Source organism: Capra hircus, chromosome 9, assembly GCF_001704415.2.
Source record: "Capra hircus breed San Clemente chromosome 9, ASM170441v1, whole genome shotgun sequence".
Classification (NCBI taxonomy): domain Eukaryota; kingdom Metazoa; phylum Chordata; class Mammalia; order Artiodactyla; family Bovidae; genus Capra; species Capra hircus.
The window spans coordinates 23,695,760-23,714,829 of record NC_030816.1 but is presented as its reverse complement, the minus strand read 5'-3'; the positions used below and the strand labels follow the sequence as shown (position 1 = coordinate 23,714,829).

The following is a 19,070-nucleotide window of genomic DNA, read 5'->3' as shown; positions in this document are numbered from 1 at the left end:
TCCTAGTCTGTTTTCCTGTAGCTGGCTGAACCAGGAGAGATCCGGTCACAAAATATGATAAAAGTATAGCTGCAAAGGGAAATTAACTCTGCCAGACATTAAACATACTATAAAGCCTCCATACCTAAAACAGTATGGTACTGGTCCCTTGGAGAAGTGGGTCACTCTAGAATTGAGGCAAGGAAGATACAAGATGAACCCATAACATCTTGTGATCTTATTTAGTGGGAAACACCAGAGTCTTTTTCACTAAGATGAGGTACAGGGACATTTCTCCCAAACCACCAAAACCACATGGTCCTCTTGCTCTATAAAGTATTCCAGATCAAAAGTCCACAAACCAAGGCCCAGAGATTAAATCTGACTGTCTGCCACCTGTTACTAATTGGAACACCTGAAGTTTAACTGGAACATAGTCACTCCCATTTGTTTCCTTATTGTTTATGGCTGCTTTCCGGCAAAGTTGAGTACACACCGCCCCTTGTTTCCATGGATGCAGATGCATGGATACAGGCTGGGGTACAACTGGTCCATGCCATTTTGTATAAGGGACTTGAGCATCCTTGAATTCTGGTCTCTGTGGGGATCCTGAAACCAGTTCCCTGAAGACACTGAAGGACAACTGTAGTGGCAACACAGAGATAATAGGGACCACATTGCCTAAGATATTTGCTACCATTTACTATCCCCATCATAGAAAAAAATGTGCTGACACCTGTTCTAGAACATGGAATGGGAAGCAAAGCTTTCTCACATTTTTTTTTTTTTTATGAAACAAGTTTGACACTGATACAAAAACCATTTAAACATAGTACAAGGGAAGAATATTGAAGAACAGAAACACTCATGAACACTGATGCAAAATACTAAGTAGAATCCAGCAAACAAAGTATTTCCCTATAAGTTCATTGACATTGTTTTGAGCAGAACTTTAGTAATTTGGTTTAGTGCCACATACATCTATATTATCACTGCTGGTGGTGATTTGGGTGTTTTGAGGTCACTGTGCTTACTGTTGGGGATATGAACACAAACAAAGTCTAACTGATGCCTTCAATATGCTTATTGTCCATGGGGGAAACAAATACTGTAAATATTTTACTCAAAAGTGATGTTTATTTTTAGGGTATAAGGAGAGGTGTAGAAGTAATTAGCAGGCCAAGGGGTTCAAGGAGATTAGTTGCATTGTTGCACATTGCAGAGTGCACCACATGTCTGTTTTGGCCATATGAAGCCTGGTGCACATCTGCAATGAGCACTGGACTGTGCACTGCTTTGTTCCCCATGTCCAGCACTGAGTCTAGATTCTTGCTCACTCTCAGTTCAGTTCACTCACTCAGTCATGTCCAACGCTTTGTGACCCCATGGACTGTGGCACACCAGGCCTCCCTGCCCATCACCAACTCCTGGAGCTTGTTCAAATTCATGTCCATCGAGTTGGTGATGGCTTCAAACCATCTCATTCTCTGTTGTCCCCTTGTCCTTCCACCTTCAATCTTTCCCAACATCAGGGCCTTTTCCAATGAATCATTTCTTTGCATCAGGTGGCCAAAATATTGTAGCTTCAGCTTCATCATCAGTCCTTCCAGTGAACATTCAGGATTGATTTCCTTCAGGATTGACTGGTTTGATCTCCTTGCAGTCCAAGGGACTCGCAAGGGTCTTCTCCAACATCACAGTTCAAAAGCATCAATTTTTTGGCGCTCAGCTTTCTTTATGGTCCAACTCTCATATCCATACGTGACTACTGGAAAAACTGTAGCTTTGACTAGATGGACCTTTGTCATAAAGTATCTCTGCTTTTTAATATGCTGTCTAGGTTTGTCATAGCTTTTCTTCCAAGGAGCAAGCATCTTTTAATTTTATGGCTGCAGTCACCACATGCCGTGATTTTAAAGCCCAAGAAAATAAAGTGTCTTTCTGTTTCCATTGTTTCCCCATCTATTTGCCATGAAGTGATGGAACCAGATGCCATGATTTTAGTTTTTTGACTGTTGAGTGTTAAGCCAGCTTTTTCACTCTCCTCTTTCACTTTCATTAAGAGGCTCTTTAATTCCTCTTCACTTTCTGCCATAAGGGTGCTGTCATCGGCATATCTGAGGTTATTGATATTTTTCCAGCTGGTGAAATAATGATTCCAGCTGGTGCTTCATCCAGCCTGGCATTTTGCATGATGCACTCTGCATGTAAGTTAAATAATCAAGGTGACAATAAACAGCTTTAACATATTCCTTTCCCAATTTGGATCCAGTCTGTTGTTCCATGTCTGGTTCTAACCGTTGCTTCTTGACCTGCATACAGATTTCTCAGGAGGCAGGTAAGGTGGTCTGGTATTTCCATCTCTTTAAGAATTTTCCAGTTTGCTGTGATCCACATAGTCAAAGGCTTTAGCATAGTCCCAGTGAAGCAGAAGTAAATGTTTTTCTAAAATTCTCTTGCTTTTTCTATGATCCAACAGATGGTAATTTGATCTGTGGTTCCTCTGCTTTTTCTAAATGCACCTTGAACATCTGGAAGTTCTCAGTTCACATACTGTTGAAGCCTAGCTTGGAGAATTTTGAACATTACTTTGCTGGTGTGTGAGATGAGTGCAATTGTGCTGTAGTTTGAACAATCTTTGGCATTGCTTTTCTTTGGGATTGGAATGAAAACTGACCTTTTCCAGTCCTGTGGCCACTGCTGAGTTTTCCACATTTCCCTCACTGTAGATATAAATGCATTTCATTCTGCACTGTTGTGCTTCTTGGGCCCAGTACTGAGCCTGGCACTCAGCCACTATGGGCAGGCACTTTGCACTGTGCATTGTCAAGTTCTCTGTAGTCTGTACTGAACCTGCCCTCGGCTCCTTGAGGGTAGGTATCCTGTGTTGTGCACTGGTTCATCTCTTGTGCCAAGCAGTGAGCTGAAGATAACTGCTTTCCTTGTGCACTATTCACCACGCCCACTTGTGAGACTGACACGCAGCTCCTAGAGGGCAGGCATCTTGCATCAGGCACTGTCATGTTTCTGTGCCTGCCATGGACCTGAAATTGAGCCATGAAGGGTCAGCAAAGGTTACCCAGGTAAATGCAGAACCCAGGGGATTCTGGGTAAAGGAAGTAGCATGAAAAGGCAGGAATATACATGTTGAGATGCAGATTTACACCTTTTATTCCTACTGCCTATTTTTTCCCTTCTGGTTTTTGGCCATCCCTGGCAAACAGGTCATGGAGACACATTACTGGCAACCTGCCAAGACCTATGCTTTCTGCTGGGCACTGCGGGTTTGGGGCCTCAATCCCACTCATGGTAGAATGTGCATCCTGCTAATATGCAGTGAGAGGAGTAACACTCGAGCAGCTTTCTTGGAGATGACCTGTTAGGCTCAAGAATAAGCAGAATGAGCAGCAACTTACTTGAATTCACATTTTCCTCTTATTCTACCTGGAGAGAGTTTTGTTGTTGTTATTGTATGGTTTTCTGATGAAAGATGTCTTGGGTGGGAAAATCTTCAGCAATTCTGAGAGTGTCAGAAACTTTCAAAGAGGAGGGAGGACATGCTTTGAAATCTGAGTTAAAACTCTTCTCTCTTCTGAATGCCCTTCACAGCCTCGGGTCTGGTCTTTTCGATTGCCTTTTGAAGTTCTGTTATCTCTCAAGCTTAATTCCTCTTGGAGTGTGACCAACTTATAGAGAAGCTACGTTTTTTCAAAAGGAATATTGAAACCAGAGCATTTCCATGGGAATATGGAATAGTGTTCCTGTACTTTTTCTCCCTGCTAGTATTTGCCCTGCTTGAAAGCGCATTCTCTTGCAGACCCGTGGATTCTGGTATTGTTTCTCAACCAAGTTGACAAGGACAAGCCAAGTGAACACACTAAAGGGATGCCCCATCCGTCCTGCTGATCATGTTGTGCATGAGTTCGTGTTCAAATGTATGAGACTGTTGCCTCTCATAGTTCAAGGGACCTACCACTATTTTCTGCAATTTCAGGGGTACTGACAAAATACGTCAAAAAATAAGATATGCCAGAGTTTTTCAGGAACAGCAGTCTAATATCATTTGAAGGTAATGTCACCAGGCTAACTGTGACTTCTTCACCAGTATGAGGCTTGGAGCCAATGGCCTTCCTTGCACCCATCGTGACAGGCCCTCCACTAGATGAATGTATTTACGATTATCCATATGCGGTAGGCTCTGACTGGTATTGTGTGTCAGAAGGTATTTTCAGCAAATAATGAATGTTCAAGATTTTTAATATTTAAATAAATAAATCTTTACTTTTTTTTCCATTTGAAAAAAAATTATCTTTAATCATTTGCTGGGACCTTCAACAGATCAGGAGGGGTTGATAACAATACTTGCCCTAAAGTTGCTTACAATGAGAAGAAATGTTAAACAAGACACCATTTTCTTAATGATACTGCATTTACTAAGACAATAATGTCAACACCTACATTTTAGAATAAAGAATTAATGGCTCCCCACCTGGGCTGCTTATCTGCAATAAGGAGGGAAGGAATTGACATCAACATTTCTTTTGAGTCTCTCAAAGAATTACCTGTGGATACTAAAATATGCAGCCTGGAGGGTAGATGTTAACCATATTCCCATCATGCCCTGACAGGTGTAACTCTGTTGACAGGTGAATATTCAGGTCAAGGCTTTTCATGTATTTACAGCTGCTGCCTCTCCACTTGCTGAACTATCCAAATTCATTCATGCATCAGTGTATGTTCCTAAAAGATATGCCTGTGTCTATGATATAACCAAACAACTGAGACACAATAATCAGCTGGACTCATAGAATGACAATTTCAATTTGCAGGCGTGTCTACTATTAGAGTAGAAGGAAGTGGATCATACCATGGTCTGGTTATTCCATTTGGACATACAGAACCGTCATCAAGTAATTAGCATTGACCATTCTTCCATTAATATCTAATAATGATCTCCTAAATATCTCAAAGCCAGTAAGAGTGGGTTTTCTCCCGCTCTATGACTACAGAGCTACTTTATGTACCTAGCTTCCTGTTTTCTTTCTAGCGTCTTGGTGGCCCACGAACAGCCGACTGCTCTTCGAGTCCACTGTATTGTGCGCACATCCTCAGGCTGAGATGTGTTCACATGCAAAAGAAGTAAGAGGCAAATACAATTAAAAACTACAGCAATGAGCTCCACTTCTATATCACTAGTGAACTAAGCTGTTCACCTTTACTACCATGGTTTACTCTGATGAAAGCGGCAATTAGTTTATTGTTCCCATCATTGTTTTTGAAATTCAAAATTTTAATTCATGCTAAATTGTGTAAAATGTAACAGTTTAATAGAGGAAATGTAAGGATCCTTGTTACTGAGAGACCAGGACTCTTATAAACAGAAGTTGACATCTGCTGCCTCACTGTCAGATATTATGAAGTACAAGAGAGAGAGGTAATTTCAACTGTCATGCAGGTTCCTGGCATGAAAAGGCCTTTGCAGTGTATCAAGCTAGCCCTTGGTTCTTAGTGTTTGTATCTTAGACTCCATGAGAAGTATAATGGGCATTCAGGAGTTCAGTAAGAGTCTGCACTATGTTCACTGCTGGGGAACATGTCTGGATGTATGGTGGGTTGCACACCAGAGATCTTTTTGAATAAAGGACCTCAGAATTTCCTGGCAGAGATTCCATTCTAAGGGAAGTAAGAGACAGGCAGATAAGCTTAACCCAGTGGTAAAGTCTCCAACATCATAATGAAAGAATCATTTGTTCATTCAATCCACAAAGTTTTATTGAACACCTATCACAAGATTCTGAGTTTATCATAGTATCTGTTACCCAGATCTGGCTTCCACCCTAGTCTGGCCTTATGGAGAGAGTAGATTCTGAACACAGAGTGGAAAGGGATGTTTTTTGATATCTCCATAGGATGACTTTGGAACTTTTTAAAAGGGAGTATAATGTAAGGTGAGACTAGATTCCTACTGACCCCCTGCCTCTTCCTCCACCACACCCATACATACATCACCATAGGTCTCTGGGGATGTGGAGGTGATAACAGTGCCAGCTGGGGAGCCACAGTGCCCAGCAGGGTCAGCAGTGGTGCTGGCAGTCAGCCACACCTGACAGTGCCCTGTGGTGCTGGCTGGCTGTGTGTGAGCAGAGCTGAGGAGTTCTCAAGGACTCCTTAAAGCTCTGAGAACAAGTTGCAGGGGCTCGGGCCCATGGTGGCTATGAACCAGCCAAAGAGATGGAAAAAGAAGCAATTCCACATCAAGAATTGTTAAGCTCTTTCTCCAAATATTTCAAAGATATTGTCTGGAAGGAGAAATTAGAAAGATTAAGCAACTTTTTTGAGGACAATCACATAGTAACCAGTTTGACCGATTTCAACAAACTCCATCCACAGCTGGTCAGTCTGTGGGTATAAACACAGGTAATGCTCAGTGGGTTGGCTGGTCCTTTTGCAATCCTTCCCATGAGGTGGCTGAAAGTGTAAAATGAAGCCTTGGGGTGTTCTTTCATGATGGTTCTGGACCTTCACCTCAAAAACCTTTTATTTTCAGTGATGTTTCCCAGAGAGACTTCAACAATTCCATGCTCTCAGAGCTTGGGTGTGTGTACTTACTAATTTCAAACAGTTTAACGTTAGTACCTCAAACACAATTGATGCAGATAATAATACCAAGTATACACATTGTTCTTTAATTTATCTTTAAGTTTAAAAACAATGAAAAATAACTCAGAATCTAGTGATAGGTGTTCACTTAACTTTTGTGGATTGAATGAATCACTCTTTCATTATTAATATAATGTTACTATATAATTATTTTCATCACTAATGTTAATTTTTACTGTGCTCTCAGAAAAACCTGACACAATTCCAAGGTGGAAGACTTGTGATAATCAAGCTGAAAAGTAATGTGATAATCACATGAGGATGAGACACGGTTATACAGTTGTCAAGAACCACATACATGCACACACATACACACACACACACAGGTACAAAATGGTGTCCAGTATAATATTCCCCATGTGAGCACCTTCAATATCCTTGAATTAACAAGATAAATAGACATCTTTTTTGACATTGAAACTTATACTATATGTAGTGATACTTTAATTAGGCTAACTGTGTTCTTTTATGAAAATATGTATTTTCAGATTGGTCAATGTGCTTTTGAAATACCAATGTACTGAATTTTCCTTTCTTTACGTGTATTCACTTTGACTGGACTGTGACACCTTTGAAATGTAATTTTTTAAAGGCAGCAAATTTGACAGGTAATCATTAACAAAAGAATGGTTTTAATTATCCCCATAATGAACCGTTATCACTAGCTTCTTTCAACCGCTTAGAACTACAAATATGTCCATACATATTACATGTGTAATAAATGTATGTACATTTTAATTTTAAAGCTAATTCATATTTTTATACAGACTCAATACATGTTACTATTCAAAGTTGATTAAGTACAAGGGGGTTGAAATGCAGCCAAAAAGACAAGATTAGAAAGAGATTAGAAACAAATTTTAATTAGAAAATTGCTACCACAAATCTTTTTAGGAAGTAGGCAGACATAATTAATAAATAGAACCATGTAGAGACTTTTCTTGACAAGTGGCCCTGGGCTGGAACCCTGGAGGGCTGTATTCTAGTCACACCTCTAACTGGCTTTCTTGGTGACCTTTAGTAATTGATAGATCTTTCAGAAGCTAGGAACATATGAGGTGATCAATAAATGCCTCTGAATTTCATTAAGGTCGGGAGAAAGAATCTCAGCTCTTTGTTTTATCCACAAGAGAATTTTCAAGGTTGTTTGGAGGAGATCTTGGGACCAATCTAAAATGAGGTTCCTTGGGACTTCCTTAGTGGTCCAGTGGTTAAGAATCTGCTTTTCAATGCTGAGGACTCGGCTTCAATCGCTGGTCAGGGACTAAGGTTCCACAAGCCGTGGGGGCAACAAACCGTGTGAGCGTCAATTACTAAGTCTGCACACCGCAGGAATGCGCTGCAACTAATAAAGTAAAGAAAAGAGAAGGCTCCTGGCTCTGATCTTTGGAAACTTCAGATATTCTGGATCCAGCATAGATTCTATGGACTTGTAAGAAGATCAAAATGTTTTCTCTTTTCAGTGTGAACCCCGCAATGTTAAAGAGATTTTTAAATGTCGCATAATCTAGACCTTGCTGTAAACTTATCTGCAATTTACCATTAAATTGTTTCTTACCTGATGGACTTCGGTGGAGGTGTCTCAGAAGCAATGAGACTTGCTCTGTGTTTCTAGGACCATGGAATTGTCTCCTTGAGGGTCCCCTGCCTGCAGTCACTTTTGGGAATTTTCGGGGGTCCTATGCTTCAGGACTTCTGCTTGCTCCACTTGGACGAAATGCCCTTGGTGACTCTTGGCTATTGCCCCTGTGATGCTGGAGAAGCATAAACTGGTCAAACACTCCAGCATTTGGTGAGCACTCTGTTTCCCCTGATTTCCTGGATTGATTTTCTAAGGCTACTATAACAACTTACCCACAAACCTAGTGGCTTAAAACAACAAAAACATATTCTCTCACATTTCTGTCGTAGCAAAGTCCAGCATAAGTTTCCCTGGGCTAAAATTAAGATGTTGCCATGGCTATGTCTTCTTCTGGAGGCTCCATGGGAAACTCCTTCCTTGCCTTTTCCAGCTTCTTCAAGCTACCTATATCCCTTGGCTTGTGGCTGCCTCCCTCCACCTTCAAAGCCAGCAGTGCAGGTCTCTCTGAAGGTCCCCAAAATCTAAACCCATTTTTCCATTATCAGCATTTCTCCAACTGTCCTCTTCTCTCTCTCTTTTACCTTTAAGGACCCCATGGTTACACTGGGCCCATCCAGATAATCTAGGAAACTCTCCCCATCTCAAAATCCTTCGCTTCATTACATCTACGAAGTCCCTTTTGCCAAATAAGGTAACATTTTCACAGATTCCTGAGATGAGGATGTATTAATATGTATCTTTGGAAGGAGGGCATTATTCTGACAGCCATCCTTCTTATTATCATTGTGTTTCTTTAGGAATGGAGGAAGATAAGATTTGTCTAGTGAATTGCTACTATAATTGTTATAATTTTCATCATGGCAGGGTCAGGGTTGAGAGGTGTGGTCTGTATTTGCAGAAATGGCCACAATCATTTCCTTTCCTACAGCCATGCTTTTGTGGCATCCCCTCCCACACTGACTCATGGTTTAGTCATGTGACATGGTTTAGCCAATGAGAAATAACAAACAGGATGTAAACAAATGCTTGAAAAATGCTTGCATCCTGGGATTTACCCTCTCTTGCTATTCTTTAAATAGCTCTCTGACTACCATGAAGATGGCCAAGTGAATCTATTGAGTGATGAGACGCATGTGACCCAGGAGCCTTCGTCATCAAGCCAATCGCTAGCAGTGGCAAGTAGCACCAATCAATCAGCAGCACAAGCCACCAGCATTTAAGAGAGATCACCTTAGACCATCCAGTCACCAGCTGAGCTGCCAGAAACCACAGGTTCATGAGTAAGGCCAGCAGTATGGAGATAAACTGGGCCAGACCAGGACTGCCCAGATAAGCAATAGAATTGTGAGCTAATTAGGATGTTTTGGAGGTGGTCTGTTAGGAAACAGAAGTTAATTAATGAATGAAGTGAAGTGTGAAGTGAAGTTGCTCAGTCACATCTGACTCTTTGCGACCCAATGGACTGTATGTAGCCCACCAGGCTCCTCCATCCATGGAATTTTCTAGGCAAGAGTACTGGAGTGGGTTGCCATTTCCTTCTCCAGGGGATCTTTCCGACCCAGGGATCAAACCCAGGTCTCCCGCATTGTGGGCAGACACTTTACCGTCTGAGCCACCAGGGTAAAAGCAAGCCAAAACCAAGAACAAGGTTGAATTGAAAGCAAATTCAGTTGCTAGAGAACTGTGGTGAAGCCTATCCCTTAAAGACAAATCACAGATATAGAACTTTTGGGAGAGATCCTACCCACAGAGACAGCTGAGCACATTGAGTCTAACCCCCTCCTTCCTCTCCACCTTCATGCCCTCAGCTCTGTTTCAATCACTGGCAAACACCCTGCTCCAATAATCATTTTCATCTGATGGTACAATGTTATCCTCAAAGGGTTTAACCATCCTCTAATCTGATGCTCCTGTTTTATTTAATAGAAAGCTCACGCCCAAATTGATGAATTGACTTGCCTGTTTCACTTACATTTAGCTTATATTATTACCTTTATTTTCAATGAAACAAAGTTCCTGAACACTTCTGAAAATGCACCAGTGTCCTACTTGCGGGAGAATGTTGTGTTCTGTTTTCTTCTCCTTCCTGCATCTCCTGATGGATGCGTGACCCTAGAGCCAGAAGCTCGGTGTCAGGGAAAGAGTATGACTCTTCCGTGGTCAGCAGATCCAGGGAGACCTGTCTTTGAAAGAACACCTTTGCCTCAGTCCTGGAAAAAATGAGCCAGAGATGAAGGATGCCATCAGCATGGCCTTACCAAAGAAACAGACAGTTTTGCTAGTTGGTCTTAAAGATTGTTCCCTGGTGCCATTAAAGGAAAGGTAATGCAAAGCAAAGTTGTGTGCCTTTAGAAGGGCTGAAAGTGAGCTAGCTCTTTGAAAGGATGTTACCAGTCTTCTGGGAGTGACTCACCTTCTTGGTGGACTGTTTTTAAAAGGGGATGACATGTATGTTTAGAAACAGTAAACTCTTTCACCAACAGCTCCCCAAGACCTGGTAGACTAACATGGTTTGCAACTTCAAAAGTGATGGAACTAGCCTGATAAAGTACCAAGCACATGGCTGCCTCCTTGATATGACTGAAAGGCTATTGCTTTTCGACTGAGCTGCCTTTAAATAACAGACACTTGTTCTTGGAATACCAATCAAGTGCTTTCTATGGCAAATGCATATTGCTCTCAGTTCAGTTCTGCCTTTTCTCTGCCCCAATCCACTTCTAATCATCATGAAATAGCACTTTTATTCCTTAAAGCTACGATAAAATGTAATTGGAAAGAAATCTTTAAAAGAATAAAACATAAGGAAATTGTTTTTGTAAGATGTGTCATAAGGCGCTTTTATTAGGAACTTAACAAATGATCTTTCTTTTTTTTTTGGTGTAAATTTCATCCTTGCACTAGCTGTAAAGGAAAGGCTTGTTATAAAAATTGATAAACAGATTCTAGGAGGCCTGAGTAACCTACAGTACTTAAAAAGAACAGTACTTTGAAATACTTGGAAGTAACACCAAGTTAGGAAAAAATATGCCAGTTAAGAGGCTTTTATTTGTAAATCAAGTGCAATTAGATATTTATTTATCAATGCATTGTTAGTATAGTTTGGCACTTCGGGAAAGTGCCATGAATTTGCTTTAAAATATTCTATATTTTCACCTTGCTAGCCCAAATTGCCAAGATTTCTGCTGTATTTAGTTATTTTTAGGGAAAATGTTCTCAGCAAAGTTTTCTTTTTTGCTTAAGACTGTAGTCTGTTCTCCTAAGGAGAAAATGGCTGCTGAGTATGCAAAGAGTACAAAAGAATTCAGCAGGAAGACACTATTTATGATCATTTGAAATTCTCCATCCCTGGAAAATTCTCAAATTAGGCTTATGAAAGCAATCCAATTTAGTAGGCTGCTAATTGGACAGAGCACAGTCTTACTGGCAGGGCTGGAAGCTGGGCTGTACTTGTCCTAGGTTCTTACCTTCCCTTAGTAGCATCCCAGGAGTCCTCCACTGGTCCTCCAGGAGGGCCCTCATTCTAAAGGCAGGACCCCAAGCAGTACTCTCATGAGGCTCCATCAGCTTTAGCATTCTGGCAAACTGGTCCATCACCATAAAAGGCACCCAGTCTAAGATCAGAGGGGATTATAATGGGTTTACATGCTTTTGTTTTATCATAGATTAGCTAAAGACCCTGATGTCATAGATTTTTCTCTATACTATAGTGGAATGAGTAGAAAAAAATTGGTGCCTTCATCAGCTGAAGGGTTTTGTAAGATGATTTTCAGGAATTTGATGTCTGTCTAAGGGTTTGAATGTCTCTTTTTCTCTCTGTTCTCTGGTTTCTCTCATCCCCTGGGGACTCTTGTTCCCGTTTGTAATTGGAATTCCCTGGCTTCCAAAATGATGTAGTTTTAACTTGATAATCCAGCAGAGACTTCACCATTGTTTAAACAGTTTTTATTTTTTTCTCTCTCTCTTTGCAGCTTGAATTGTTTTATAAAACTGTATGGTGCCACCAAGCCTCCAGAAGAAATGCAAAGTTTTCATAATATAAAAGGAATAACTTATTAAAGAGAATCCTAGTGGATCTATTGTAATGAGCTGTAGATGTCCTGAGAGGTTGGTTGCCAGTTTGATGACAACAGGAAACATTTTCTTAAACATGGAGGTTTGAAGCTTCTAGTGGAAATGTGCTCTTAAGTCATGGGATTTTTATTTCTACCTAGTTCAATCAGCAGTGGCTCTGGCTGTTTCTCTTTTTCATTTTTTTTTTTTTCACTGAAATGAAACCTGCCTCTAAAAACATCCTTCTAGGTCAAGATCTCTGTGAGGAGGCTCCCAGATTTAAAACAATTCTCAGTTATTTAACAACTGGAAATTGCAGCACTCTTTTTCCTGTGTGTGATGAAGAAATACTTGCTTCCTGAGCTAAAAACAACAAATTATAAATGTCAGCACAAGTCAAATAGAATCTTATAATCCACTCTGATATACACTGTCGGTAGCAGGAGCAAAGTTGAGGACAAATTTGGACTATAAAAGATTGTCACTGAAAAATTTCTATTCATTACTTTAAAAAATTTCTGTGAGTTCAGGAAAAGAGTGCCATTTTCCGATTTTACTGGTGGAACACCTAGGCTGAGGTTTTGAAATATCAGTGTTCCAGTGGGGCATACTTTGACATACTGGTATAAAATTGTATGAACTATACAGTGCTCTGGGAAGAGTGATAATAAAATTAATGATAATGTGTGACTATGTTCTTGAGTTTGGTATTAACACAGTTTATTCTGATGGTTAGCTGGGAGGGGAGGCATAGGGTAATCTGATGCTATGTTCCTTATATTTGATTTCATTCGCCCCTTCAAGGAGAGTGACTGACATTCAGACACAAGACTCTCTTTTCAGAGTCGCTGCTCAGTGAGTGAGAAGCTGGCCTGTCAGTGTGTGCTGGTGTCATGCCGATTTCATGCTGAGAAAACAACATCACTGCTAATTGAAACAGCAGAGATGATTACCAAGGCTGTAGCTTTAGAAGCAATAGATACCAACACTGAAGGGGAAAGGGCTATTTATTTGGAAAAGTTCACCATCAAATTACTGGACAGGATGAACAATTCATGGAGCAAATCAACACTTAGTACAATCAGAAAGGAATCCATTGCAATTTACTAGGCACTGTCAATGTGAACAAAACTTCAAATATCTTCCACTGGATAAGCAACCAAGATTGTGAAAAATCCATCTCTTTCTCTCTCTCTTTTTTTTTTTGAGGCGGTGTTGATACCTCTTTCCAAGATTTTCTGCATTATATTTAAGCATAATACAGGGTATCTGATGTTAGCAAGCACCCAATTTAGCGTTAACTTCTCTGGGTGGAAATTGGAGCCATATGTTTATGTTAGTAATAGCAACACTATGTAATTTGATCATTTTTGAGCAGGCTGATGTTTTATCTCAAAGAGGGAGTTCTGAGAGTTCGTATTTATTTTTGAAGCTTTGGCAGCTTACATTATAGAGGTTACACAAATTTACTAATCTTATTTATTTCTCTATTGGTCTGACTGGGTTCAAATAAAATTGTGATTCTTCTATGCTTTGATTATGTTAAAGTATTTCTTGTCTGTCTCCCGTCACCAGAAGCAACTTTTTAATTGTTAAAAGTTGTAGCAGAGAAGCACTAGTGCTCTTTGAGGTGGCTTTTATACTAGATTTCTGGATGGTTGAGATATTTTCTAAAATATAGTCAACCTTACTTCATTACTCCATTGTCACAGGGTACAGAAACTCAATGGAGAAGGGCATCTTTCCAAGGGCTCTTGCGTGTACATAAAGAGCTTTGACTTTGGGAGCCAGCAAGGGACACGTAAGACAAATGAGTAAAAAAAATTGCACATAGAGTAATTTTAATCCATTCCATTTTTTAAATACCACAATAAATTTAATTTTCACAATAAATTAAATAGCCATATTCAGTTTACAAAATAGAATTACTTAGTGTGAAAGCAGTATTTACAACTATATACATTATGTACATGACATTTCTCTTTGTTGACATAGAACATGGAAGCAAAAGGACTCCACTTTCCGACGTGTGATTGACATGCTACGAGTGACACCATGGTCCATACGAGAAAACAATAGTGCAAAATCACCACAGGAACTTTGGAATGATGTCAATTTTATGAGATAAGATTCTTTTAAATAATAAGAAAATAGTATTTTCTGTTTTCATGGCATCAATTCAGCAGCTGAATTAAAGAGTCAGCTTTCCCTTAGAAAAGTATGCATAACTGAATCCTCTACTTCCTGAAACTTCACAGCCATTGGTACATTTTCACACGTTCATCTTTTGGCTTAAATCTATGAAAATGGCAGGCGACAAATCCTGACTCGAAGGAAGACTAACTCTTTGAGAATAGCTGAAGTCACTTTTTCCCAGTACCACCACCTCTTCTTTTTGTAAATAGCATAAAAGATGCAACTATGTAGACCGCAAATTGGTGTTTTTTTTTGTTTTTTTTTGTAAATTTTAAGTAGAAAAAGAGCTGATCTTATATTTGGTCACACATTGCGTATGTACAAGTATACATGGAAAAATGATGTGGACAGTTGTGTCTAGGAAAAGTGCATATTTTAATCTAGAAGAGACATTGTCTGTCTCCAGGCACAACACACAGTGTTGTATGACTTATTATTTTAGGGCCAGTTCAATGTCCTCCCAGTGATCTGGTAAAATTTTTGATTGAAAGGGTGAAAGAATTTGCGCAATTTGGTAATGACAGAGGGGTCCACCTCTGGATGAATGCGCCCCTTGCTGCCCGCCAGGCACTTGTTAAAGATAATGTTAAATCGCAAGCAGTAAAACCCTCTGGTAGCATTGAAATACAAATTGTATTGACTTATCCTTGGGGGAAGATTTAGGAACTTCTCCACGAGTTGAAGTTCTGGTAGGGGTTCCGTGATGAGGCGATCTCCATCAACAATGTGGAATTGCTCAATTGGAAAGTACTTCAACCACCTTTCCAGATGTTTGGTGTAGATGCTGGTTCTTACTGCCTTGTATTTCGTGTTCACTTCGCAGGTATTAGGGTCTATGGCGAGCTTCTCAAACTTGTAATAAGTTTTATTCTTCCTCTCCTTCCCCTCTAGCACCTGAGTGTAATCAGAAATAGCTCTTGTGGTTGGCTCCCTGACAATGATCAACAACTTGATGGATGAGTTCATTTTGTAAATCCTTTCCGGAACCTCCTCTGTGATAAAATATGCTGGACTCTTTTCAATTGTGATTTGCTGAGGGTAGGAAAAAGGCATCTTTTTCCTATACCACTCAATGCCCTTGGCATAATTTTCATCATTGTCAAAAAAGTGGATTTCTTGAGAGGCTTTGACCACTGCTGGATGGAGGTTCAGCATCTCAAGCAGGGCCCTGGTGCCTCCTTTCCTCACTCCGATGATAATGGCCTTGGGAAGTTGCTGGACCAGGTCATGAAGGTGTACCTGCTCCTTGGAAGAGTTGCCCTTCCGGAACTCGTGAAGCAGGCCACGCTTAAACTGCAGGGCGCGCAGGGGGAATTCAGCCTGACCACGGGCTCCGAATCGGCCTTCGATGGGGCAGATGGGTTGTAGCCTGTAAGCAACAGAGAGACACTCTAAGGAGCTCATTGCAACTAACTTCTCATTTCTCTGGTTCCTGCAAAAAGAAAACCACTGTTCCCTGCCTGCTGCAATCTATAATCAACATATGTTTGGGAAATTTTACTTTAAGCAACCCTGTATTAAATGGAGCACACATAATTGATGGGATATTTTTACTAGTGCTTCTTAAAATTTTTATTCACCAAGCACTTAATTAACTATAGCATGTACTGACATTCACAGTACAGGACAGACAAGTGACACCAACCATACTAATAGCCTTTTAACAGCTCACCAGTTAATATCATTTAGAAAATATGAAAGATGGAAGATTAGAATCTTCAGCTGGGAGGCTAAAGGGCAGCTAGGAGGCCACGCCCCGTGGGTTTTGTGTTGTATTATTTTATTACAGCTCAGCTGCACTCATATAACTCTGAAAATCTTTGAGATAGAATCTGAAAAGAGGTCCCAGTTTCTGCCCTTGACTATTTGCGTCATCAACCTGCAAAATTCCAATCTTGGCACTTGCTGAGCTTTTCATTCTATGAGAATTTCTGCCTTTGGCCCTGGGGACAGCTAGCGGAGTACATATTTCTTCTGCCTCTCTTCTCTTTCTATCTAAAAAGGTCAGGCTTATGTTTTTACTTTGCTGAATGTAGGAGCAAATCCAATGCAATCAGCAAGTGCTGTATATCACCTATCACACCTGGGACCAGAAATCAACAAGACCTTGGCAGCCCCAGAAACCTGAGGTCCTCATTGCCAAGTACACTTAAATCAGGGACTCAAATCTGTGAAGGAAGGCAGGCATTGGGTGGAGCCAGAAAAGAGGATTTCCATTGCAAGGAACAGACACTGCTGCTTTTTTCCAGAGAGAAAGGTGTGGCAACAATCACAATGATTAGACTGGAGTGGCTATTTAATTTGGTATGGCCAATTTATATGGTATACATATGGGTATAGTCTAGAATTGAACTGAAATTCATTATAATTTTCTTGAGTTTACTTGGGAAGGCATTTTCACTTTCTTGTTAAAGGCTATAATATTAGTCAAAACAGCTGTTAAACCAATTCCTCCAACTGAAGCTTCTTGTTACCCTAATAATTTGGAGTTGATGTCCTCCTCTCTGTAGGGCAATGAGGCTATCTCTTGCTTTTCCCAAGAGACCCCATTGAATCTTTTTTATTTTCTGTAATGTTTACAATTAAAAGGAGAAGGGAGAAACCTCAAGGTTACACCAAGGCATTCTGCAGAACTGAGGGGAAGGGGCTTCACCTGTGCTGTTTAAGCAGCTCTCTGTTTTAATGCTTATGAACATATTTTATTTTTCAGTGAGTTTTTAAATGATTTTTAAAAAAAAACTTTTGCTCATTGTGTGAAGCATGAACATATAGCACACTATTAAAATATGGTTTATTAGTTAATGTTTTAGAGAAAATGAATTTTGTTTTTATGGATTTGTGAATAGGATTGATGTGCTAGAGCTCTAAGTGGAAGATATAAAAGTAGCAATACATATATACTCAAAGTATGTTTTTAATTGTGACATTGATTAGGATGTCACAAATTCATCTTTTAGGTCTTGCTGGGCTCTAGTTGAGAATTAAACCCAAATTCCTTAAGCCATCCATTGAATGTAATACACAGACTTTTCTCCTAGGCATCTTGAATGATGCTGTCCTTGGAAGAAGTAAGGAAATGGTCAATCAAATGTTTTCCTGCAGGACTTGATTCTCTCACAGAACCCAGGTTGAGAGAGGCTGAAACACTCTTTGCCTTGTTTGAGCTGGAAAGAAATTTCCCTACATCTAGAAAAGGCCATTTTCCTTCTTTCCTTTATTTACCTTTTACCATGGGAGCTCACTCCCCACCGAACAATTGCTTTTTGGATTTCCTTATTCAAGATAAGAGAAAATATCATATTATTTCTAATTCCTAGAGAGCAGGCATGGACCCCAGACTGAAAAATAAGAAATTTTAGGAGTGGAAAGGACAGGAGAAGTAACTGAGCTCAGCCTCCTACCAAGAGAGCAGGCTCTTCGGTTTCTAAAGGACAAGCTTATGTCAACCTGTGCCAACTTCTGCTCAGACTCTCAACTGAGAGGTTTTGAGGAGCAAAGCAATCCAAGTCCTTATAAAAGCTACCCCATTAGAGACTAGAGACCAGGTTAAAAATGGAAAGTTATCAACTAATTAACTAACGTGCTAATGATCATTAGATCAATTATTCAAATTAAATGATTAGAAAAAAATTAAAATATTGGGAAGAACTTGATATGAAAGTTCCATTATGGACACAGGACAGTGGCACCACATCAAAGCTTTTCACTAACAACAAGCACCACTTTAGGGAACCACTTGGAGTCAGGGATACGCTCTGGGCTATATTGTTTCCCATGGTTAGCAACTAGTGAATAGGAAGTTTACTCAGGAATTTTGAATTGAAAAGCATCAAAGGGCTCATTTTATCTATCAAAATTAACACTGGCTGAAGGAAAAAACCATTATATTACTTGTCAAATATTTGTGTGATAAGATGTATAGAGAAGAAAAATTTTAAAGAAGATATTCTTATTTTAGTGTGTGGCTGCACTTTGATAGAGCTTCCCTTGTAGCTCAGGTGATAAAGAATCTGCCTGAAATGTGGGAGATTTGGGTTCAATACCTGGTTGGGAAGATCCCCTGGAGAAGGGAAAGGCTACCCACTCCAGTTTTCTGGCCTAGAGAAGAAGTCCATGGGGTCGCAAAGAGTTGGACACGAAATGGGAATTGAATTGTCTTTTAAGTGCAAGAATTAATTTTAAAGGGCAAAGAAGGAAGCTTCCCATTTCAGAAATTAACTTCTGCGTCCTTTCCAATCATTCTAGAAATGGGACAACCCAGAAGCATTCAATGTGAAGCTAGCTGACATTGCTGGGACTTCCGCAGGTCTAGTGCCTTTCAATGCTGGCTTAGTTAGAGCCACCCCCTAGCTCTGCAAATTTCCTCTCCATGGATTGTCCATTGCTTTCTGGGAATTACTCTGAGTGACAGCCTCCTTGTCTGGTATGTTCAGTTCCTAGAAACCAGAGCTAATTAACAGAGTTAAAACTCCCCAAGCCTGCAGCCATCTTTCCAGGGCAATGGATTCCAAATTTGATGAGCTCCTTTACAGGCTCATACATGATTTTAACTCTCTCGGTAGCACATTAATTGTCCACTTATAAATTTCAAAATGTAGATACA

The 19,070-nt window shown here is 40.1% G+C and overlaps 1 protein-coding gene across 1 annotated transcript in view; it reads right to left on the bottom strand.

The window, feature by feature from the left end:
* The window catches only part of HS3ST5 (heparan sulfate-glucosamine 3-sulfotransferase 5), a 239,225-nt gene continuing 234,250 nt past the window's right edge, over window positions 14,096-19,070 (bottom strand). Inside the window, exon 5 of the mRNA XM_005684547.2 lies at window positions 14,096-15,836. Within this exon, the coding sequence (XP_005684604.1) occupies window positions 14,906-15,836 (931 nt within the window). The 3' untranslated portion in view covers window positions 14,096-14,905. The remainder of the gene's footprint in view (window positions 15,837-19,070) is intronic.